The sequence below is a fragment of the Eurytemora carolleeae genome, unplaced genomic scaffold (assembly GCF_000591075.1).
Source record: "Eurytemora carolleeae unplaced genomic scaffold, Eaff_2.0 scaffold1039, whole genome shotgun sequence".
Lineage (NCBI taxonomy): Eukaryota > Metazoa > Arthropoda > Copepoda > Calanoida > Temoridae > Eurytemora > Eurytemora carolleeae.
In genome coordinates, this window is record NW_019396937.1 from 8,181 (window position 1) to 32,473 (window position 24,293).

The following is a 24,293-nucleotide window of genomic DNA, read 5'->3' on the forward strand; positions in this document are numbered from 1 at the left end:
ATGGTTGATACTTGTATATTTATACTAAACTAATATATATTAATGGTTGATACTAGTATATTTATAATAAACTTTATATATTAATGGTTGATACTAGTATATTTATACTAAACTAATATATATTAATGATTGATACTAGTATATTTATAATAAACTATATATATTTATGGTAGATACTTGTATATTTATACTAAACTAATATATATGTATATATCTTTATTATAGGGGAGATCTAATATATAACAAGGATACTATATTTTTCTAGTACAATTGCAAACTATTTGATATTGATTTTTTCAGATCCAAGGCTGTTTTTCACAAACTATTACTTTTATACAGTACTTTGTAAATATGGGTGAGAATAGATTGTTCAGAGGTAAAATAGAGAAGAGAAACACAACAAATTAATTATTAAGGAACCAAATTTTTAAAAAATTGTATAACAAATCTAAAATTTGTTGGCCATTTTTAAATTTTGGTACTGAATTACAGACTGTCTGCAATTAATTATGGATTGAACGTTTTAGTATTTTTTCAAGAATATTATAATTTATAATAGTTAGAAGTAACATCAGGAGAAGGGAAAGGGTAAGGGAAAAAATTGTATTGTCCTCTCCCCCCCCCCAGAACTCGCTTTTATTTTAAAAAATTTGGTTTGATAGGAAGGCGGAACTCCCCTCAGTGTTTTTTTGAAAGCATCAACCTATTTTAAAAAATATAAATCCGTCTTAAAATGACGTCAGACGTTCAAGTGCAAACTCAGCATAGTCCAGCAAACATGTAAGCTAAGACAATTAAACAAATTTACATAGACATACAGACATAGACATACAGACATAGACATACAGACATAGACACACAGACATAGACATACAGACATAGACATACAGACATAGACATACAGACAAAGACATACAGACATAGACATACAGACAAAGACATACAGACATAGACATACTGACATAGACATACAGACATAGACATACAGACATAGACATACAGACAGAGACATACCGACATAGACATACCGACATAGACATTCAGACATACAGACATAGACATACAGACATAGACATACATACATAGACATACATACATAGAAATACAGACATAGACATACAGACATACAGACATAGACATACAGACATAGACATACAGACATAGACATACAGACATAGACATAAAGACATAGACATACAGATATAGACATGCAGACATAGACATACAGACATAGACATACACACATAGATATACAGACATAGACATACAGACGTAGACATACAGACATAGACATACAGACATAGACATACAGACATAGACATACAGACATAGACACACACACATAGAAATAGACATAGACATACAGACAAAGACATAGACTTACAGACATAGACATAGACATATACATAGACATTCAGACTAAGACATATAGACATAGACATACATACACGATGACTTGGACATACAGTAGAATTTAAAGAGTTAAAGATTTTCAACTTTAAAACAATTTACTAAATTCTCTACTTCCTGCCCCCCCCCCCAAAAAAAATGCCCATTACCTGAAAGGAAAGGGTTTTTAAATTAAAGGAAAAATAAAACACTACTTTTTAGGGCCGACCCCTACCTCATTGAATGACGGGTTGTCTTTTTGTAATAGTAATAGGGCTTACATTTCTATTGTTTAAACAAAGTCAATATGGGAATAATTAGAAGGTGGGTTGAGATATTGTATTCCTCCTTTATGGGACAGTATAGACGTAATTTCAAGTGAGCCGCCATTTATAGAGTGGCATGTCAGATTAAAAGGTAACCACAATAAGGATTGAGATACCGGTGTTTTTAACTTTAAAATTAATTATTCTGAATTTTGTTTCTCTTGTCAGAATTTGACGCTCTTTGTTGGGAGAAAGGGTTGAAGGGTACTTTAATGAATCTGGCATGCACTATTCAAAAATTACAACTTGTTTATAATAGAATGGCTGGTGAGAGTAAGAAGCTGTACGCTGAGGATGATATTAGTAAACTAGCAGTTCTCAAATCTACAGATTCTATTCCACGAAAGGTAAACAATTATTTATTACAGGGTGTCCAGAAAATATTTATTACAGGGTGTCCAGAAAATATTATTTATTACAGGGTGTCCAGAAAATATTAAAGAATGTTCAATAAGAATCTTACTTGAACATTTTTTAATATTTTTGATTTATAGATTTTTTTACTTAACAACTAAGTTACGAGGATTGTTAATGTCCTGTAGTAAACATGTTAATTGTTAATTGTTATATTCAACATACCTGATTTTAGAATATTTTTTTAAACAACAAATTTCAGTCATATTGTTCCATTTAGTGTTTACGTCAATTTTTTTTCCTGTTTGTCCTAGTACCTTATGTGCGTTGCTGCCGCCAGTGTTGCTGAAGCCACGACATATCCGTTAGATCTGACCAAGACAAGGTAAATGCTGTTAAGTGTGCAATGCGCATGCCGCACAACTTTCTTGAGATGAACCAATCGTCTTCTCCTATTGAATGTACACAAAAATAAACATCTTCTCCTCTTTATACATTTGGCATATCTGATACTGTTTATTGGTAACCGATAAACATCAATGGCTGAACCCAATTTTTTTTGGCAACCCTTGATTTAAAAAGAAAAATCAACGAAATTAGTGTTTACAAGCTGAAAGGCACGGCGTTGCCACGCGTGGAAAAAAGTGAAAACTTTTGATAACGCAACATAATAAAAATAACGCAACATATATGCAACATATATATATACGAATGTCTTGTTTTATTATATAGATTGGAGAAAGCTGCGAAAAACAATTCCTAGAATAAGTGCGCGAAGCGCCCATAAACCTAGTTTTCTGAATTAAAATTTTGTTTTAAAGCTTATTTGTTTAATTTTGGCCTTGAAGAAATGATCCTATAAGTCAAAGGAATTGTGCACTGGACTGCAGAAAAAGGGGATTTTTTTCTCAGGCAGGAGCGAAAACTTTCTGAATTCATGATTCCTTTGATATCCATGCATACAATTATATTCAAGAAGTGAGCAGAAAGGTTGTTAAAGAGAATTTTTAAAATTATAAGATGAATATAATGAAATATAAAGATAAGTACATGCTAAAAAATACGAAAAGATTTGGGAATCAGGGGCGTAGTGGGGCTTTAGTCTAGGGTGGAGTGAACTTTTTGCACAGCGCGCCAAAAAAAAATTTTTGTTGATGTGCACCCCCCCTAAAAAACGTATTAAGATAAAAAAATGAAGTTTAAAATCTATATTAATCACTTGACTATTAGTCATCTGATCATAACTACCAATCATACTATTATAAAATCTAGTAGTGAAAGAGAAAAAAAAACTTGAAAAGAATATATTTTATTTTTTTGAGTAAATCATATATCATAAATCATATTTGTATCAATTATGACTAGATTACACTGGAGACAGTCTTATTTAAAGCTTTTTAACTTTAATCTGTATTTTGTATTGCTTAGTGAGAGAAAAGATGTCTCAACACATTGTTACACATTGTTGATAAAAAATGTTCTAAAATTTCCCTATATAAATATTCCCTAACCAATAAATAGGTCCGGTGGGTGATGCTTGCATCTACATTATACATATTGATGATGAAGATTGTTCAATTCATGGGTTAAATAATGAAAATAAAAGAAACTTTGGTATAAGTTTTGGAAACATGCAGCTGTTTTGAACCATTAAAAAGGGTTAAAAAATAAAATAGCATTACATTTAAATGATATGGCCTTAGAATTAACATAAAATAGCTTAACAGCTTAACAGCTTTAATAATACTGCCTCCAAATTGAAAAACTCTTGTTTTCTTTGCAACAACTATTTTTTAATATTTACTCATTCTAAACCTGGTCCAGGATGTCGGAGTGCATGTGCATCCTGGCCAGGTTGCACAGCCTCCAGCTTTCCACTTAAAGACTGAAATGGATTTTAAATGAAACCCTGCGAAAAAAATATTGTAAATAAGATTAAGAAAGAATTTGAGAAATTATCTTAAAATGGACAAATTGTGACATTGTCAATTGATAAAAAAAGAAAAAAATCTGAATATATATATATATATATATCAGTTGAAACGCAACAATCTTCTTATAACATTTTATTCATAAACAAATTGTTTCATGCTTTTATGCAATCATCAGTATGATATAAATAATTATATATATATATTTATTCAGATTTTAATATATTAGAGCCTGCCTCTGGCTTTAGGGGGGCCTAGGGGGTGCACAAGGGTACCACCTCCCCCCACTACGCCCCTGTTTGGGATTTCAATTGTTTAAAAATTGCTGGAATATGAAACGAAATCTTTACTTGTCAATAAATTTTTTTTTCAATGACAAATTGTAGCTATTTTCTTCCTCGTTTCTTCTAAAGAATCATTATTTGAAATTAAAGACATTTGCTTTGTTATTCTTACATTTGTTTTGCTATGAATTGTATCAGAGATGTGCAGTAATTAGTTTTTAACAAGTTCTTCAAATGAATCTGTTTTGTTTTTCTTTCTTTCTTTTCAATTGTTGTTCCTTCTTCAGTAGAAGAAATAAAAAGTTTAAATTAAAATTAGAATTCTCTGAAATGTTAGAAGTTCTAAGAGATGTTGACCCTTCTAAGATTAAGTTGTTTGTTCTTAACAAGTAATATAAAGGTTGGAGAGAATAAATTTGCATTTTTATCTATCTGTATGTATATATATCTACTTTGCTTGTCTCTTTGAGTGTTTGTAACCGATAAACGCCAAAACGGCTGACTCGATCGGGCCCAAATTTAGCAAAAGTTTAAAGGAGGTTTAGAGAGGCTCTGAATTAGAAAAAAAAAATTATTTTCGTAAAATTTTGAAAATCCAGGAAAAAATTGTAAATCCACAAAATTCTTTATTTTTGTTTAATCAAAGTTAACATGCTGAAATCTAAAGTTGTAATAGAAGAAGTCTAGTATAAAACATATCCAATAGAAGAAGTCTGGTATATAATATATGTAATAGAAGAAGTCTGGTATATAATAAATGTAATAGAAGAAGTCTGGTATATAATATATGCAATAGAAGAAGTCTAGTATATACTATATGCAATAGAAGAAGTCTGGTATATAATATATGTAATAGAAGTCTAGTATATAATATATCCAATAGAAGAAGTCTGGTATATAATATTTGAAATAGAAGAAGTCTGGTATATAATATATGCAATAGAAGAAGTCTGGTATATAATATATGTAATAGAAGAAGTCTAGTATATAATATATCCAATAGAAGAAGTCTAGTATATAATATATGTAATAGAAGAAGTCTAGTTTAACATATTTATAATATATGTAATATTACTTAAAAGAATGTTGTCTGAATTTAAAAAAATTCATCTCCATTAAAAACTTGAAAATCTGCAAAATATTAAAGTGTTTTAAATGTGCGGGAAAACGCACTTACCCAAAGCTTATCATAGCTAACCTATTTAATTTTATCGTATAAAAGAGACTGTCGGCGTAATTTCATTTGACCATCCATTTAAAGAAGAATTTTTCCGATTTAAAACTTTAAATCCCTTTGTGCGGGCTAAACCAATATAATTCTTTTCTTTAGGGAAAATTATTCATTTCCATTTTTGTTTTCTCTATAAACGTGACCGGTGGATTGTCATTGTTACTCAGAAATTGGTTTAATAGCTACCGGTTGAATCTGACATTCCACTCTATAAATGGAGGGTCACTTTAAATTACAGATACAGTCCTATTAATGAATATTTTCTCAGACTGCAGTTACAGGGTGAAATTACATATACAGTCCCATAATGAATATTTTCTCAGACTGCAGTTACAAGGTGAAATTGCTTCTGGAGGTGCAAACCTGCAGTATAGAGGAATGTTTAAAACTACGCTTGGGATAATATCAGAAGAGGTGATCATCTAATCATTTAATCATCTAATTATCTAATCATTTAATCATCTAATCATCCATCTAAACATCTAATCATCTAATTATCTAATCATCTAATCATCAATCTTAAAGGGACAGTAAAGGAAAAATGAAAGGGGGTATAGGCTGAAAGCTAATCACTTTAGCTCTTAATCTAATCATCTAATCATCTAATTATCTTATCATCCATCTAAACATCTAATCATCTAATCATCCATCTTAACATCTAATCATCTAATCATCTAATCATCCATCTTAACATCTAAAAATCTAATCATCCATCTTAACATCTAATCATCTAATCATATAATTATCTAATCATCCATCTAAACATCTAATCATCTAATCATCTAATTATCTAATCATCCATCTAAACATCTAATCATCTAATCATCCATCTTAACAGCTATTATCTCATCATCTAATCATTTAAACATCTAATTATTTAAGTATTTAATCATTTAATAATTTAATCAATTAATCATTTAATCATCTAATCATTCAATGTAGTCACATAAATATTTCTCATTATTTATTTTTGTAAAAGTAAAAGACAGTCTCCTAAATTCAAAATTTGAATCTGAGATTATGATCCTTTGCTTTAGGAAATTTGAGTTTTTTAGTTGAATTAGATTTATGTATGTTTGAAATAAATTAAATTTAAATGTGTATATAATATATATATATTGTTTACTATTTTTTCTTAATAGTCTGAAACATGATGGACATAAAACAGACGAAAGATATTTTGTGTTAAACTATCTGATATTTGCCATTAGCATAATATATGATAATGGTATTTTGAGCTAAATATGTTGAAAGTTTAAAGTTTATCAAATATCAATTTTCGATAGTTTGATTTAATTAAGATGAAGGTGGCAGATTTGAATAGCTTTTAGCTCAGACTGATATTCTTTTTGTCATTTAAAATAATCAGAAAATGCTTGTTGCCGCTAAAAATTTAAAACTTTCTCCTAGGGATTTTTCAGTCTATGGCGCGGCATTCTTCCAGCTCTGTATAGACACGCAATCTACACAGGTTTGAAATTTAGAAAGTTTTTTAGTTATTGATTTTTTTTATCTTGCTTCGATAATTAATGGCTACATCCCCACTATCAAGAATGTGTCAATTAGCGTACATAATAAGAATAATTGGTAATTATAACATTTTATGTAAGGAATTGGTATTGACGGAAACAGCATGAACTTGAGAGGGATTGTCATTGTTATGTCAACTGACTCTTTATTTAAAGAGCTGTTTTAAAAGATTCCGTATTTATGTGTAGTTTTTCTTTTGTCCTATTTAAAGAATATATACCTTGTAATTGTGAACACCCCTGCACAAAAATGGAAAAAAACGAAACTACAAGAAATATTAAAGGCCTGCATTAATCTTTTAACGCTGTATTAACCTAGAGAATGAAGGTTTTTTACCTAGCTTGATCCAGATTTTGCTACTCACAGCTTTAAATATACGCCTCTTAGCTGTTATTAAGTATCCAAACTTTTCGGAAAGATGTTAATTCTTTGGATTGAATCTGGTTCTATGTGTGAAGATCAAGGGAGCTCAGAACAGTCAGGCTTGTTACAACTCTCTCTTGCAGCTGAACATGATCCTGTGTGGAATAACATGGCAGCACACCCTACTTGGAAAAAAAATTAATAGTGCAGAGAAGTAGGGGTTGCTCTATGCTTCTTTCCCCCTCCCTCTTGCCAGAAACAAAGAAAATATAGAGATGGGAACTCAGTAAACCCTGGATAGAGATAGGAACTCTATAAACCCTGGATAGAGATGGGAACTCTGTAAACCCTGGATAGATGGGAACTCTGTAAACCCTGGATAGAGACAGGAACTCTGTAAACTCTGGATAGAGACAGGAACTCTGTAAACCCTGGATAGAGGCGGGAACTCTGTAAACCCTGGATAGAGTTGGGAACTCTGTAAACCCTGGATAGAGATGGGAACTCTGTAAACCCTGGATAGAGACGGGAACTTTGTAAACCTTGGATAAAGACGTGAACTCGGTAAACCTTGGATAGAGAGGGGAACTTTGTAAACCTTGGATAAAGACGGGAACTCTGTAAACCCTGGATAGAGACGGGAACTTTGTAAACCCTGGATAGAGACGGGAACTTTGTAAACCCTGGATAGAGACGGGAACTTAGTAAATTTTGGATTAGAATCCTAATAGGTTGTACACCATGCACTATGATACCAGTTTATACTCTGCCGGCTGCAAGATGTAGACGAGGCTGTATTCTGAAGCACTGTCTGAGATGAACTTACATGAATCAAGAATTCTTTTGTCAAAAATGTCCACTCCTTTCCTAACCTTTCTTATCCCATTTGTCATTATTAATGTGGAATTCTGACAATATATCCTCAGAATTTTCAAACCCCGCTTATGTAGCAGTGAATTTTATTTTTCCAACCGGTAAAAATATTGATCGAGGAATATACGTTTGAAGCTACACCTTCAATCAGTTGTTGAGTCAGCCATTCCGGGCAAAACTGAAAACTGCAAATACATCTGACATCTACAGATGTATGATCAGCTAAATTTTGTTTAAAAAATTTAATTCAAAAATAAGTTGTAAAAAAAACCTTGTAATTATGATTTGAATAGTAATTTTAGATAATGTTTTTGTAATTTTTCTAAGTGCACTCACCAGCTTCTTATTTTATTTCCTAGCAATGAATGAGTTTTAGAGGAAAGTAATAATCTTAGCTATTAAAGTCGACCTGCTCAACTTAGAATCTTAAAACCAAGCTACGAACATTCCCGTTAGTCTCCCGAGTTCCCTGATCAAAATTTGAGGCAAAATGTTCCAGAGGTTCCTGAGTTATGATCGGACAAACAAACAGAAATTAAAACTTTATATATATATATAGAAGATAAAGTTCACTGATTATTTGTTGGTGGTATTATGATTATATTTGCCAACTTAAAAGAGATAACGAATCATATGTAATTTATGGTTGTTTCGTTGCTCAGGTTTTCGTATGTCAGCTTATGAAGAAATAAGGAACAGTCTTAGTAAAACAGATTCTCAGGTAGAATATTTTTTTTAAATTTAAAATTTAAATTTTCACAAATTTGAATATTTGAAAATGGCATGAACAATGAAGCATTAAAAGCAAAAAAATGGCCTATGGGAGATGAATTTTATTCTTTGTTTAAAATTACCAAACAGGGTTCTCTTATTTTATTCTTTTGTTTAGGGGCACCAAACAGAGTTCCTTTATTTTATTATTAGTTTAGGGGCACCAAACAGAGTTCCTTTATTTTATTATTAGTTCAGGGGCACCAAACAGAGTTCCTTTATTTTATTATTAGTTTAGGGACGCCAAACTGAGTTTCTTTATTTTATTATTTATTTAGAGACACCAAACTGAGTTCCTTTATTTTATTATTTATTTAGGGGCACCAAACTGAGTGCCTTTATTTTATTATTTGTTTAGGGGCACCAAACAGGGTTCCCTCTGTGGAAGAAAGTTGTTGCAGGAATGCTAGCTGGAGGTAGAATAAAATTTGACCATGTTAATATAATTATATTCACCTTTTTCTCCTTTATTCTTTACACTTCAGTGCAGTCAGTGGTCGAATTCTTATGCATGTCTCATTTCATTACTGTTTGAATTTACCAAAGAAGAAACTGAACATTGCCACAAACTTTGATCTCTAATGTCTATATCTTAGATTTTGTAAACCTGATATTTCATTGTTTAAAATGTGAAAGGTCTACAACTTTAGATTGCAAAGGATTTGCGGTGAGTGTTCAGTTCCTTTTATAAAATATAAAGAAGAAAGTTTAAAAGCTTTACATGAAAAAAGAAAACATTCTTCTATCCAATCTTTATAGTTTAGACAACCTGGATTCTAGATTCAATGTACATCGCACAGTCTACAGTCTACTGTATTAATGCATTGTACATCCTATAATACAATTTCAACAATTATTAAATAATAAAATTTTAAAAATACATAAAAATTTGTTTATTCTTTTTTCGGCGTAAAAAGTTTCCATGTTTTGACTGTTTTTTATGTTATGAAAACTTTGTTTTATCAAGAATGAAAAAACTATTCATGTTACTCTTATTAAATCTAATTATATTCAACATATGCAATGCATGCATATGTCTATTTACAGAAACAATGTGGATTAATTTTTTTAAAGTGTGAAACAGACTTGAAAAACTAAAAAATCTTCCACATTTTTGAGAGTTCCTTATTAGCTTGAAGCCTAGATAAAAGGTGGCCTGTGTTCAGGTATCGGTCAGTTTATGGCTTCACCTACAGATCTTATTAAAACTCAAATTCAGGTATTCTTCAATTTTTAAGAATTCAATTTTGTGAACTTTGCTTTTTAAAATAAAGATAATAAGTGAAAAATTTGAACTTGTGTAACTGTACATACTAAAAATGAATTCATAAAACGGAGGCACTAAAATGACAAATTTAATTAAATATTGATTAAGATGGAAGGAAAGAGAAGGTTAATGGGGAAAAAGCCAAGAGTTACAGGAATGTCAGACGCAGTAAGGTAAGATTACTTTTTTTAAAATTTCATTTTCAAAAATAATTTTTTTGCAGAAAAATCCTGCGTCAATCTGGTATCCCTGGTTTGTGGCGCGGTTGTTGGCCAAATGTGCAGCGTGCCGCGCTTGTTAATTTAGGAAAACATCTGATTCAAAAAATCCGCAATATGTCCGTTATTTTATGTTACACACCTCTGGAAAATTCCTTTCTTTTTGGGAAAATGATCCAATTGTTTTAAATAACAAAGTGGACGGAAGGGGAAGGAATACGTGTCACGACTCATGAGGCAAAATTTCTCTTTTAAACGTAAACTATTAACGTAATATAAAAAAATAAAACACGGAGAAAAATCTTTTGTTTTAATCTATTTTTGAATTCTTTGTTTGTAGGAGATCTATCAACATACGACAGGAAAATAATTTACTTCATAAAATCTAAATTATCATTAATAACAAAATTATATAATTAAATTATTTTTGTTAAAATCAATTAATTAGATTATTCTACTAGTGTCAAAAGACTGATTCTAGATAACACAAGATTAAAGGTTTGTTAAAAGATTCTTAGAATGTAAAACATTTTATTGATCAATTGATCATTATGAAATTATTATTGATCTTTATCTTTCAAAATAATTCTTATATTATTTTTCTATAATCAAAACTGTTTTCTTAATAAATAGCAACAATTCATTTTTAAGCTTCTTAACACGTTTTTGCGTTGAACATATGTTATGAATTTAACTGTTGAGATTTCCAAATTTTCCCTAATAAATCATTTGTTGAGTCATGAAAATTTAGAATTAAAAAAGGAAAGCCGGGTAAAATTTGTTTTGAAGATTAAATATGTTGAACAATATATATTATATATGTATATATTTTTTTCAAATTAATTAAAATGTATAAAAATATTTTTAGGACAATTCTACAACACATTGCCTCTCTTCTGGATGTGCAGGGTGAGTACAATAAAGTAGAAACTGTACGCTGTACATTGTACAGTGTACACAGATTAGTTCAGTACATCCCGCAAACTTAGTTTAGGGTGCATTAGGCCCTGTGTACATGTATAATGCCTTAATAAGTTAGACATGTTTAATTTACATAAACTTTCTTTAAATATTTTTTTAATGTTCACAGAAAAAAGTAATTAATTTCATCTATATATAAATTTGGCTTGTTTGTTTGTTTGTTTGTCTGTTTGTTTGTATCCAATAAACGTCAAAACGGCTGAACCGATCGGGCCCAAATTTTTTGTGGGACATCTAGGGAGCCCAGGGAAGGTTTATGAATCATCAAAATTTCAAATATTTGTCTCTATCAAAATTCGATCGTCATTAAATTTTTTAAAATTTTGAAAATCCGCGAAATTTTTTGTAAAAATCCGCGAATTATTTTTGTTTAGTTTTACGATGTACACAAAGAGAACATGTTTACAATTAATTTAGAAGATGGGCGCGAAGCACCCTCTAAGGCTAGAAAGAAGGGCGCGAAGCGCCTTGAATTTCTAGTTACAGTATATTTTATTACAATTTATCACAATTTAGGTTGATCAATTTGATCAATATTGTTTAGTGAAATATTTTAGTAGAAGATTTCATAGTTTTACAATGTATTCCCAATATCTTCAATTTGATCCAGAACATAATCCATATGCTCCGTGTTTGGTCGTGGGACAGCATGGATTACCATACGGAAGAAATTCCTTTAAAAAGTCTTATTATAGTTTTAAACTTTTAAATTAAATAAATAAAATAAAATTCTGCCTACTTATAGTTCTTGAAGGGTAGGGGCTGATACCCAATCATCATTGTTCCATCGGTAATCATCTTTTCTTTGATTTTTGGAGCAACTTTACCAACCTCCTCCCACCACTCTGCAGTCTCATCCTTGAAAATATATTCAAAATATTTATTTTATTTAAACCTTTTTTTATTTTACCTGTCCCCGTAGTTTTTCCGGAATATACCAGAAACCTACATTTGTACACTTCCTGAAATAATGTTTCATAAGTTTTTGTCAATTTTTTAAGTGGAATCTTTTAAGTGAATATTTGATAAATTTCTTGCCTGTTCTCGAATGCTGGAACTACAAACAAAATTCATTCAAAACAAATGTCAATGAGAAATTAATTGATTGCTTAGTTTTTTCTTTGTTTAATAAAAAGATGGAAATGAGTTAATGAATTAATTCCCTAATCTAAAGTTTTCTCTAGCTTGAACTTGTGTCTGAAGATAGTCAGCCATATTGAATGCATTGTCAACCATTTCCTCTATATACTCCTCACCACGTGCCTAAACAAGTTAGATTGAAGCGGCCATTTTGATTTTAAATAAAATTGTTCAAAATCTTTACAAGAATTTCTATCAGACCTAAAAGAAAAAGTTTGACAACAAAAGTTAAAAGTCAAGAAAGTTTGAAAACTTTTCCCATGAAATATTTTTTATTTCGGCCATTAACAAAATATGCATGAGGCGGTTTAAGAAGTTGTAAAATAAAATAAATAAAATCTGTTATTAAAAAATGAGCGACGAAAAATGATTACCTTGAGCATAAACCAAAACTTGAATCCATCAACCTTCCGCCCACATTGGATTGATTTATCCCCTGTATCATAGCTCACGTCGTAGAACTTATCCTAACAATTAGTAGATACTGCAACTAAATATCAGTGGGATTCATAATTTCGCCAACAATTTTCCCACTCCCCTCTCTTAAAAAGTATTGGGGAAAATAAAAGATTTTGTGGATAAAAAATATCAAATTTTTCATTCTTTAAAATTCCCCCCCCCCCCCCCCTGTGGTTATTCTTTTATATGTATACCAACTGGTTAATATAGAAATCAATCTAATTAAAAAAAGTTGCGCATTCTAATTGCATGTTGCAAATCTGACCAAAACTTCAAATATCCAACTTAAAAATCTTTAAATTTAAATCTTAGTTTTAAAGTTCAAGTGCAAAATTTGCAAATATTTAATTTTAATAGCCTGTATAATATATTCATAAAAATTTGAATCTTAAGAAATTTTAAATACTTAAAACGTTTAATTTAAGGTCTTACTGATAGGGTAAGGAGGGTAGCAAGAGGGGGGGGCGATAAAAAAAATGTTTTTGAGAGCATGAAAATTTTATTTGTATGCACTTTTGAAGTTTTAATTATTATTTTTGTGTTAAGGCTCAAACCTTATTTAACTTTAGACGATTAAGAAACTTTCACACAAACTTTTTAAACTTTTATTCCAAAGAAAAAAAATCATGAAAATTTTTAGTGGGGGGGGGGTTGTATTTTTTTTGGAAGTAGGACCCAAATTGCCTAGGTTTTTAGATTTAAAAAAAGAACTTTGGTCGAAAACATCCCAAAAAATTGTATTCTTTTATTTTTTAAAAGTCAAGCATTTTAGTTACCTGCTGAAACAGATAAGTAGCATTGGCACTGTTTGCCTGGTGCAGCAGACCCTTGTGCCTTAAACAGGGATTTCATCAATTTTTAGTTTTTTTGCTTTAAAAATATATATTTACGAAGGAAGAATAAAGGGTTGGATCTTTGCAACACAAAGCCTTATGAAAAAGTCCAAATAGTTTTTGTTCATACATAAAAGATGAAAGAGCAAAAAGGAAGATTTAGTATTTTATATAAAAAGTGTTTTCGTCTAAAAAAAAAATTTAAATATCACATTCGAATTGCAAAAAAAATAATCTTTAATATTCATCACATTATCGCAACATTTACGGAGTGTGGCGTTTTTTTTTTGCTCATGGGGATTTTCTTCAAGTACAAGACGAAAAATTCAATGAAAGCCTTTTACCTTGTTATGAATGGAGAGGTTTGAAGTGGAGCACCAATCATCTTATGTGGATTCCACGCTATGGAGTCCACAAGCTCAGATCCCTTCATTAAATGTCGTCTTTTCTTTGAGAAAATGACAGATCCACCCCAACAGGCGTCCACGTGCAACCAAACTGGAGGGATATTCATAACAATCTAACTGGGGTTATTTGTGATATGTTACACTTTGTGAGGATTTTAATAGGGAAAGGAAATTTGTATATTTTGTGAGGCCCGATGAAAACACCAAAATGGAAACCTTCCAGTCTAAAATAGTATTTCCCCCTCCCCTAAATTTTAAACTGAGAGCAACCAAACTTAATTTTTTTCTTTAAGAGTTGTCAAAATTGAATCAAACTAAGTTTTTTTCTTTATAAGTTGTATTTTGCCTTTATAAAAAATGCATAAAAGAAATTTCGGATTAAGTTTAGTTTTTGCTTTTAAAGATAACACTAATTTTATGAATTTTTCCCTTGATGTTTAGTGCACACTTTCTGTATTTTTTCTGAATACAATATACTTAAATTTTCAATTCTTAAAGTTTTAAAACTTATTTTCACAAAGTGTTACTATCAACATTTCTTAGAAGTTTGATTTAAGCATTTTAAATAATATCTAAAAAATTTAAGTAACAGCAATTTAAGATTTCATCTAATTTTTGAAGAAAAAAAATAAGTATTTTCCTAGATCATCATATGCTCCAGTAACGGTAGAACCAGACGTTGCATTCACAAAAAACGGTTCCTAAAAAAGAAAAATTGTTCCTAAAATGGAAAATCATTTCCGATTTTTTTTAAGCCATTCAAGTGATATTGTCCCAAAAATCTTGAAATCAGAAATTAAAATTACCTTGTTCTCGGATTTTGATTTCAAGATGGCGGCTTCCAGAGCTTCTGGTTTCATATTCCCACCTGAAATTTAGAAATAGGTTTATCATTCTCCTAAAATGGACTGTAAAGTGAAAATGTAATTTTAAGTGGTATCTTTTGTTGAAGTGGTAAGTTCGATTTAAAACATTACTCCGTTTTCTTTCATTTGTTCTCCCATTTTCTTCCAATTGTTCTCCCATTTTCTTCCAATTGGTTCTCCCATTTTCTTCCAATTGTTCTCCCATTTTCTTCCAATTGTTCTCCCATTTTCTTCCAATTGTTCTCCCATTTTCTTCCAATTGTTCTCCTATTTTCTAACAATTGTTCTCCCATTTTCTTCCAATTGTTCTCCCATTTTCTTCCAATTGCAGTTCTCCCATTTTCTTCCAAGTGTTCTCCCATTTTCTTCCAAGTGTTCTCCCATTTTCTTCCAATTGCAGTTCTCCCATTTTCTTCCAAGTGTTCTCCCATTTTCTTCCAATTGTTCTCCCATTTTCTTCCAATTATTCTCTCATTTTCTTCCAATTGTTCTCCCATTTTCTTCCAATTGCAGTTCTCCCATTTTCTTCCAATTGTTCTCCCATTTTCTTCCAATTGTTCTCCCATTTTCTTCCATTTGTTCTCTCATTTTCTTACAATTATTTTGTCATTTTAATGTATTTACCTTGATCTGTTTCTACTTTAATAACGTTGTCCATCCCTATTCCTAACCAGCTTGCTCCCTATATTTTGAAAAATTATATTTCGTGGAACCAGGATTTAGTTCAAATATTTTAACATTAAATGAGAAGATTTTTCAAGAGCTGAATTTGAATTATACTTATAAAAATATTTCTAAACAAAATGGAGTACACATTTGAAATTTTTGTTTGAAGTATAAATATTTAGCTAGATTAAATGCCTGTTGAAGAAATTAAGCGAGATTTTAGATTTCTGTTATAGATTTCTGTTATATAAGGCATTTGAAACATTTTTAATAAGCTAAGCAGCATATGTAAACTATTATATTGACATCTCCTATAATCTAAATGACTCGTTTTTTTAGGTTTTTACGTTTTTTTTATTTCAGGGGACTCCATAAAAACCCCTACAGGTTTTTAACATTTAAAATTTGTAAAATTTTAAATGTTAAAAATAAGCAACGAAGGAAAATATAAGTTTGATCAAAGTAAAATTATCTTTCGAAATTATTCATCCTGACTCTGTATTTTTTATTTCGTTCATTCAATGTTTGTGAACGACCCAAACTCGTTCCTTCTCAAAATTAACAATAATTTTCCATCTATCTCATTAGTTTACTCACTGAACGATCGTTAAGTAAAAAAACGATCGGTTTTTCCTGAATTTTTTCTAAAATATCGTTAGTTAGTTAGTTAACTATCGTTTTTTAAAAAGTTGTTACAAAGAATCGTTCGTTTCGTAAAAAACTATAGTTTTTTTCTAAATCTTTTTGAAAACTTGTTCGTTTAGTAAAAAAGCGATAGTGATATTTTTTTCGTTTTTAAAAAATTTCGTTTGTTCTCAAAAATTTCGATCATTTTGCACATCTCTATTGGAGACTTTGAGTAGTCGGTTCAGGAAAGTCGAGATTTGGGACCTATAGAACACAAATGACACTTTAAAGTCTGATTTGATTTGAAACGTTTACAACTTGCGCTTTTTATGCTAATTGAAATGTTCTTCCTGACAACAAAATTTTTTTTACCTTTTTTATAGAGTAATGACTTTCCTCAGAGGTAAAGGCAACTAAAGGTTTTTGACCGAAAAGTCCTGGTAACAATTACAAAAATTTATGAATGTAATTGAATTCAAAAGTTGGAATGTAAATTGTCCTATTTTTCAATACTATTTTGATATATTTATAACATTCATGTAAAAATTACAGTTAGATTATAGATATAGCTTTGTCCATTGGATAACACCCCAAACTAGTAGAAACGGTTTAAAGAAAAGTTTAAGAAATGGATTAAGGAAGAGTTTAAGAAAATGTTTAAATTAAAGGGAGAGAGAGAAACTTAATTCAGTGATGTAGAAATTGACCTTGCTCATCACTACACAAGTTCTATATGTTAATTAACAAACAAACAAACAAACAATCAACCATCATTCCGGAGAAGTCAGGGCTGAGATGTGAAGAAAATTACCGGTGGTTTTTAGATCCGGATATTTGTTCTGACGAGCTAAAACCATCCCGTACATATTAGATATACTTCCTCCAGGACTAAATATACCATCGGCCTAAACAGATTGTCAATTTTGGAAGATTTTGTTTTGGAAACTTAAATTCGAAAATTGCACAGGATTTTAACATAATTTAGATACTTTAAACGGACTGTATAGATATTCATAAAACCTTACGTTAAATTATTCAACTTTAAAATAAGTCAAATTTTTATTATCGTTTATTATAGGATTTTCAACCCCCATTTTTTAGCTAGGGGCTCTTTTATAAAAAACTTCAAAAATCTGAGCAACAAATATTTGCGCAACTAGCATTTTTGTCAGGGGGGGGGGCGAAATTTTATTTTTAAAGTTTTTTGGGGGGGAGGGGGTAGAAAACATGTAAAAGAAATGTAAATAAATGGAAGAATTTTTTTTATTTTGCTCTCTTATTTCAATTTTCTATGATATTGATATTCGCTTTGTTTCTTTCAAATCTCCTTTAACTGAGTACCTGGTCCCCCCACCCAAAGAGGTTGGTGATGTACTTGATCAAGGCCTGTTCTATGACCATGAAGGCGGGGGACACCTCGAACGTGTGGTTGTTGGTATTCAGAGCCTCTAAAATAAAAAATTCTTCCATTTATTTTCCACTTTTTTCACGTATAATTTCCGTTATTTCTGTTTCTGGTTGGGAACTGGGATGGTTTAGGAAAACTGAATATTCAAACCTGAAAGCCATGTTGCTGCTAGACCATACTCATCTACCCCATGGTACAGCTGAGAATACAATCAATTTAATCAAAGAAACATTTATCTTCCATGGGACTTTTTATATTATTAAATAAAAATGGTACCCACAGTGATCCACAGTGTGCACAATCTCATGCATATAAATCTATCAGCATCTTACTAATTATTTCTGTTCAACTTACGCTAGAACAAGCTTGATGTGGTACATGTCTAGGGCTACAAAAAATATATAAATTGTACGGTAAAACCTAAGGGTGTGGCGTTGTGAAACTTAAAAGTCGAACCAATTAAAAAAAAATTAAATTTATCCACAATTTGCATAGCTGACTGGATTTATACGAACCCTCTGAACCTTTATCTGACAAGTAATTATAACAATCGGATTTTCATCTTAAAACGATGCAATTGCCGGCATGAAGAAAAAGAGATAAAAGGGTGAAGGAAAAGGGAATGGGAAAGGGAAGGGAAAAGGGAAGAAAAAAGGGGGAAGAGGGAATGAAAAAAGGGAAGAGGGAATGGAAAAGGGGAAGAGGCAAGGGAAATTGGGGGAAAAATATGATTCTGAAAAGGGGGAGGGGGCAAAATATGAGTCTCACAACTAATATACACCACTGCCGAGCCAGAATACAATATACAATGCATTCACGTGTACTGTCCCGTCTGGACTACCAAGTAAAGGGTCGACCCTTAACGTTTTTTGCATTAAATGTAGCTTGGCAAGATCACAGTTAATATCGTGGTTAAAACTTTTCTGTCTTCTCTGACATTGATTGATTAATTGATTAATATTTTCCTGATTAAAGAAATATGGATGACAGGTTTTCACACTCAAATCCACAATCTTCTGGCAAAGTTCGTCTAGTTCAGATGATTCATTAAACAAATGTTTGTAGGAGGAGGAAGAGGAAGAGGAGGGGGGGGGGTGAACCAAAGAAACGCTTGAATCGTGTATAAAAGAAGTTTAAAAAGTTTGTAAAAACTAAAACATTTAAGGAAGTAAGTGGGTTTTTGTTTATAAATCCTTCCTAGATTACTATCTTCAACACCGTCTCTCTCTATATTCAATGGAAGAATATTTTCTAAAATTAGAAATTGTTTTAATTATTTAATTAATTTTCATTTTATTATTTGCAATATTCTTTGCTTAGATGTTTCCTTTTCACAGAATTGTCTTTGCAAAAAAACTTTACAAATTTTTAAAGTTTCTAATTTTCATGTTTTACTCCCAAAGTACACAACTTTTAAAGTTTGTAAAATAGTGTCCTCCTACCAAGGTCCTTTGGATGCTTAAACTCCACAACCTTCTCTTGTATCGGGAACTTGTTGCAGACGAGCTTGTTCTCCTCGACAATCCTAGCCACCGCCCTCAGAATCTCACTGAAGTAACGTTAATCATCAATCGTAACAAACTTTCATTAACAAATAACAGATCTTTATTGGCCGTTTACAATTCCCGAATTGTAAAACTTTTTTTAAGCTTGGCCAAAACCTAATGCAAGGCACTTTTTTATTCTTGAGTTTTCTGTATGTTTTACCATTGTTTAAATTAAACATTTTCTTCTCTTGGCTTTGGGTTTGCTTATGAAATAATTTCATGTAAAGTGGGATGGGATCTGATTCACCATTCGTGAATTGTGACACTTAATTTAGAGCTTGCTTGATTTACAACCATATCCTCAAATCCTTTGTATGGGCAAAAACATAACATATCTTTTTGTTGGTCTATCTCAAAATTGATAATTTGCAATTGTGATTTCTCTGTAAAAGTGAATTAAGTATTGAAGAATGAGGATATGTTCCTCATAGTTGCTCAGATAAAGATACTGTTGTGAATAGGACATGCTACTTTCCTTTATTGGGAAGTCAAACTAATTTAACAGTCCATTAAAACGTGTTGAATTCTATTATTTTCCTTCATTATTTGAAAAGAGAAACCTTCAAGAAAACTATAAATTTTTAATCAGAAAAACAAGGAAATCTTTTTTTTCGAAAATTATCAAAATATATAAAATAGCAATAGTCATCATTCATCATAATTTCTCTATCTGCACAAAACGAGATGTGAACAGAAATATTAAATGTTTAAAATAAAGCGAATAAGGACAAATATCTGAAATTTGGGACGTGAATCTGTGATATACATGATTTGAGTCCTTTCATCAATAATTGGTACCTCTCACATTATCAAAATACATGAACAGCCCCTTTAAGAAAATTCACCAGTCACCACAGACAAGAACTTTTAAAGCTCTTTAACAATCAAACTTACTAAAGGACGGTTTAGTTCTTAGTAATGAAATAAAAGCATATTCGTACCTTGTAACTTCCTCCATCTGTAAACAACAACATAAATATTGATTGTTATAAAATGAAAAATTATTATTATGAATGAAACTACCATTTTGAAATTACTTTATTACAAAAAATTTAATTATATTAATTGCTATCAAACCCCAAACGATTAAAAACTAATAGAATTATCTTAAATTGTTTTTTATTAATAAATATGTTGGTTTCCTGTGAATCCACGGGGTGCTCTGAAGCTGTGCTAACGGAAGATCCCATTCTTATATTTCTTGCTGAGTTTTCTAGAAATAAACAAAGTTCCAGTAGTCCATTGAAATTTAAATCATTGTTAATTGTTTATTTAAAGTCTTTCATCCTGCAATTCGATACGCTTTAAACAATAACCTGGCTTTTATATATTATACATCATATCTTTTTAAATATAAAGTGCAAAGTGACAATATATGCATATAAGTAATACACTTCTTATATAAAGTAGTAATCTCTGTTGTTCTGTCTCGGTGTCTGTTTGTTTTCATGGGTGATCTTAACTCAGGAACCTTTTTACGGATTTGCCTCAAATTTTAACTGGGAAACTTGGTTAGAAGCTTTTAATTTTAGAAGATTCACTTTAATGAGAAAGTTTAGTTTCTAGACAAATCTGGGTATATATATATAACAAAAGTTGGACGGTACTAAGGTCGGACTGTACAAACGTTGGACGGTACAAAGGTCGGACTGTACACACGTTGGACGGTACAAAGGTCGGACAGTACAAACGTTGGACGGTACAAAGGTCCGATAGTACAATCATCGTCGGCCTTACGAACGTCGGTCTGGTACAAACGTCAGACTGGCACTAACGCCGGATTAGAAAAAACGTCAGGCTAGTACAAACTTCGGACGGGTACATTTATAAGTACGTTTGTAAGTCTTGGATTTGTACCGTCCCACGTTAACTAAATCTAATTAAAATTTTTAGACAAAGATTATTTACCATTTAAGTAACTTTTCAGTGCAATGTATTAACGTAATTAAATAATTGACATAAAAAATGTAACAACTGCAAGGAAAAATCTTTAGAACACAGTTTTTTTTAAGATAGAATTATTTTAAATTGTGCGCCCTCCCCCCACACTGGCCTAATACAATATTTCTGGCCCCCAGACATACCTTTATAAGTCTGAGAAACATATCTCTGTAGTCTAGGCTCTTATTCCTTTTATCAACTTTAATTGAGAAACCGGTATTTTTCAGCTGATAGATCAGGGGAATACAATACAAACATATTTCTAATCTTTAAAATAAAAAAAATTCAGCCAATTTTTTGGACATTTATATTTTTTTATTTTTGTGAATTTTGGCAAATATATTGACGCTTTAAATATATTTTTGTACTTAAATTATTAAATTTATTACATCATATATAAATATATATTTTAATATACGTATATACTATATAATATTTATGTGTGTGTGAGTGTAATAAATTTAATAAATAATTTCAAGTATGTTAAATAAAAATTTAACATACTCGAAATATAGATTAAAAAATATCAAACCAAATATCAAATAATTTCAAAGAGAGAAAAAGTCTAAATTTTCACAATTAAAACTTTGAACACCAAACCCCAATTGTGTGTCTGCCACGGTTAGTTATATATATACAATATACATACATATATGACAAATGTGTCTGTACTTTAGTTTGTAAATGACACATAGAAAGATAAGAAAGAAAATAATGGATTTCATAATATTTTTCACTGCATTATCTGTGTTAAAAGAAACGTTGTTGTTTTAAAACCTATGTTAAATAATCATAAATCAATCAGATTTCCCTTTTTTGGAAAATCTGTTTTTGATCTAGAATAAAATGAATGACATCTATAGAGGTATGTATATAAAACAGTAATCTCTGTTTGTCTGTGTGTTTGTTTGCAGTCCGATCATAATAACTCAGTGTAGCGGAAGGCAAAGCAGGGTTTCCAAACTAGTGTCTAGTATTAGTTGTTACTAGTTTGGGAAACCAGCTTTGCCTTTAATATTAGTCGAACATCTCATTTTTTTTAACTACTAAATCTATATAGCTAAAAACATTTCTTCTGTTCTACTGAATTCAGCAACCAAAGTTGATGCAAATCGGTCAAAGGGTTCAAGAGTTAGCTGGGTTGTCTGTACAATTTTAAAACAATTTGGAAAAAAATTCGAATTTTGAAAGAAACATTTTTAATTTTAAAATGTCCCCTTATGAACCCGCCGTCCCTTACCACTTTCCCTTTTTTATTCAAATTTAAACACGTTCTTGCTGCGTGGTTTCCATTGATGATAAGCTGTATTCGGGTCGGAAATATATAAAAGTACATCATTGTTAAATATCTCAAGAATTTCGGTTCTTGAAAAGGTGTCCAATTCTCCATAACTAATCTGAAGGTTGAGAATACCCGGGATGCATATGTATTAAAATTTTTTAAATTATTAAAAATATTTTAATATTCGTAAAACGGATCCATTTTTCCCCAACTAATTCAACATTCTTGGTTCAATAATAAACGTCAAAACGGCTGAACCGACATTTATACATGATTGACAAGAGGTGTGTTTAAAGCCGGTTGAAATTTGAAACAATTTTTTGAATAATTTTCCAATAATGAAATATGCTAAATTGTTTATGTGTTATGATGTTAAAAGTACAAATTGTGGTATAGAAAACAAAAAATTAAACTTTCTTGCCGTGAAAGGGAGCGAAAATCTCTTAAAGTGTTTCCAGATTTTTAAGCAAGTAATAATGTTCTTTTTAAACTTACCAAAAAGTTTCCTGGGTTTGACGGAAAAGGTTCCCTAAAACATAATCTCATTTATTATCTTGTTTATTACATTGACCTGCACTGAATAGAATGTTCATATATCATCATCCATGACTCGTGAGTAGGCCTGGCCAACTTTCCGTTAATGTTGAAAGCCATTTATTTATTATGCTCAATCCAGTCTGAATCAAAATACTAAGAACCTTTCAGGCACTAGTACAAACGTTGGAGGGTACAATGGTCGAACTGTACAAACGTTGGAGGGTACAAAGGTCGGACAGTACAAACGTTGGAGGGTACAAAGGTCGGACTGTACAAACGTTGGACGGTACAAAGGTCGGACAGTTCAAACGTTGGACGCTACAAAGGTCGGACAGTACAAACGTTGGACGATTCAAAGGTCGCACAGTACAAAAGTTGGACGGTACTAAGGTCGGACTGTACAAACGTTGGACGGTACAAAGGTCGGACTGTACACACGTTGGACGGTACAAAGGTCGGACAGTACAAACGTTGGACGGTACAAAGGTCCGATAGTACAATCATCGTCGGCCTTACGAACGTCGGTCTGGTACAAACGTCAGACTGGCACTAACGCCGGATTAGAAAAAACGTCAGGCTAGTACAAACTTCGGACGGGTACATTTATAAGTACGTTTGTAAGTCTTGGATTTGTACCGTCCCACGTTAACTAAATCTAATTAAAATTTTTAGACAAAGATTATTTACCATTTAAGTAACTTTTCAGTGCAATGTATTAACGTAATTAAATAATTGACATAAAAAATGTAACAACTGCAAGGAAAAATCTTTAGAACACAGTTTTTTTTAAGATAGAATTATTTTAAATTGTGCGCCCTCCCCCCACACTGGCCTAATACAATATTTCTGGCCCCCAGACATACCTTTATAAGTCTGAGAAACATATCTCTGTAGTCTAGGCTCTTATTCCTTTTATCAACTTTAATTGAGAAACCGGTATTTTTCAGNATTTTTTAAATTATTAAAAATATTTTAATATTAATATTAAAAAACTTTTAGTAATTTTGTGTCGGCATTTATCTTTTTTTGACAAAAAATCTTACTTACCATTTTGAGTAGAGC

The 24,293-nt window shown here is 31.0% G+C and overlaps 2 protein-coding genes across 4 annotated transcripts in view; one reads left to right on the plus strand and one right to left on the minus strand.

Moving 5' to 3' along the window:
• The first annotated feature begins 295 nt into the window (after positions 1-295).
• LOC111710312 (mitochondrial uncoupling protein 4) overlaps positions 296-24,293 on the plus strand; it is a 42,231-nt gene continuing 18,233 nt past the window's right edge. The window contains exons 1-14 of one of the 2 annotated variants that reach the window (XM_023484372.1): positions 302-416; positions 663-780; positions 1,975-2,062; positions 2,384-2,454; positions 5,839-5,929; positions 6,926-6,986; positions 8,944-9,002; positions 9,411-9,468; positions 10,219-10,271; positions 10,428-10,492; positions 10,543-10,625; positions 10,878-10,899; positions 10,999-11,035; positions 11,406-11,446. In XM_023484372.1, the coding sequence (XP_023340140.1) occupies positions 734-780; positions 1,975-2,062; positions 2,384-2,454; positions 5,839-5,929; positions 6,926-6,986; positions 8,944-9,002; positions 9,411-9,468; positions 10,219-10,271; positions 10,428-10,492; positions 10,543-10,625; positions 10,878-10,899; positions 10,999-11,035; positions 11,406-11,446 (776 nt within the window). In that variant the 5' untranslated portion in view covers positions 302-416; positions 663-733. Of the gene's footprint in view, positions 417-662; positions 781-1,974; positions 2,063-2,383; positions 2,455-5,838; positions 5,930-6,925; positions 6,987-8,943; positions 9,003-9,410; positions 9,469-10,218; positions 10,272-10,427; positions 10,493-10,542; positions 10,626-10,877; positions 10,900-10,998; positions 11,036-11,405; positions 11,447-24,293 lie in introns of both variants that reach the window. The other variant, XM_023484373.1, reaches the window with a different exon arrangement.
• Positions 12,088-24,170, minus strand: LOC111710310 (cysteine sulfinic acid decarboxylase). Of its 2 annotated transcripts, none has more exons than XM_023484371.1 (23): positions 24,095-24,170; positions 23,190-23,223; positions 20,614-20,684; positions 20,413-20,429; positions 19,367-19,473; positions 19,122-19,175; positions 18,890-18,954; positions 18,075-18,123; positions 17,858-17,964; positions 17,328-17,421; positions 16,889-16,953; positions 15,848-15,905; positions 15,164-15,225; positions 14,998-15,058; positions 14,792-14,819; positions 14,295-14,453; positions 13,894-13,951; positions 13,033-13,125; positions 12,682-12,781; positions 12,557-12,575; positions 12,429-12,480; positions 12,258-12,376; positions 12,088-12,192 (listed from the first exon to the last, which is right to left on the minus strand). In XM_023484371.1, exons 1-23 carry the CDS (start codon positions 24,113-24,115, stop codon positions 12,093-12,095), a joined length of 1,593 nt encoding a protein of 530 aa, XP_023340139.1. In that variant the 5' UTR covers positions 24,116-24,170; the 3' UTR covers positions 12,088-12,092. The 2 variants fall into 2 exon arrangements, with proteins under 2 accessions (XP_023340139.1, XP_023340138.1); XM_023484370.1 differs by having other exon boundaries at positions 14,295-14,448; positions 14,787-14,819.

Bases quoted from the DNA above. Each gene is read 5' to 3' on its own strand.
- LOC111710310 (XM_023484371.1), bottom strand. From the start codon at position 24,115: ATGTTTCTCAGACTTATAAAG. The intron at 19,176-19,366 runs GTAGGAGGACAC...TTCTAATTTTAG, and splicing joins TAAGCATCCAAAGGACCTTG to AAAATATTCTTCCATTGAAT. The intron at 12,782-13,032 runs GTAATCATTTTT...TAACTTGTTTAG, and splicing joins AGTTTTGGTTTATGCTCAAG to GCACGTGGTGAGGAGTATAT.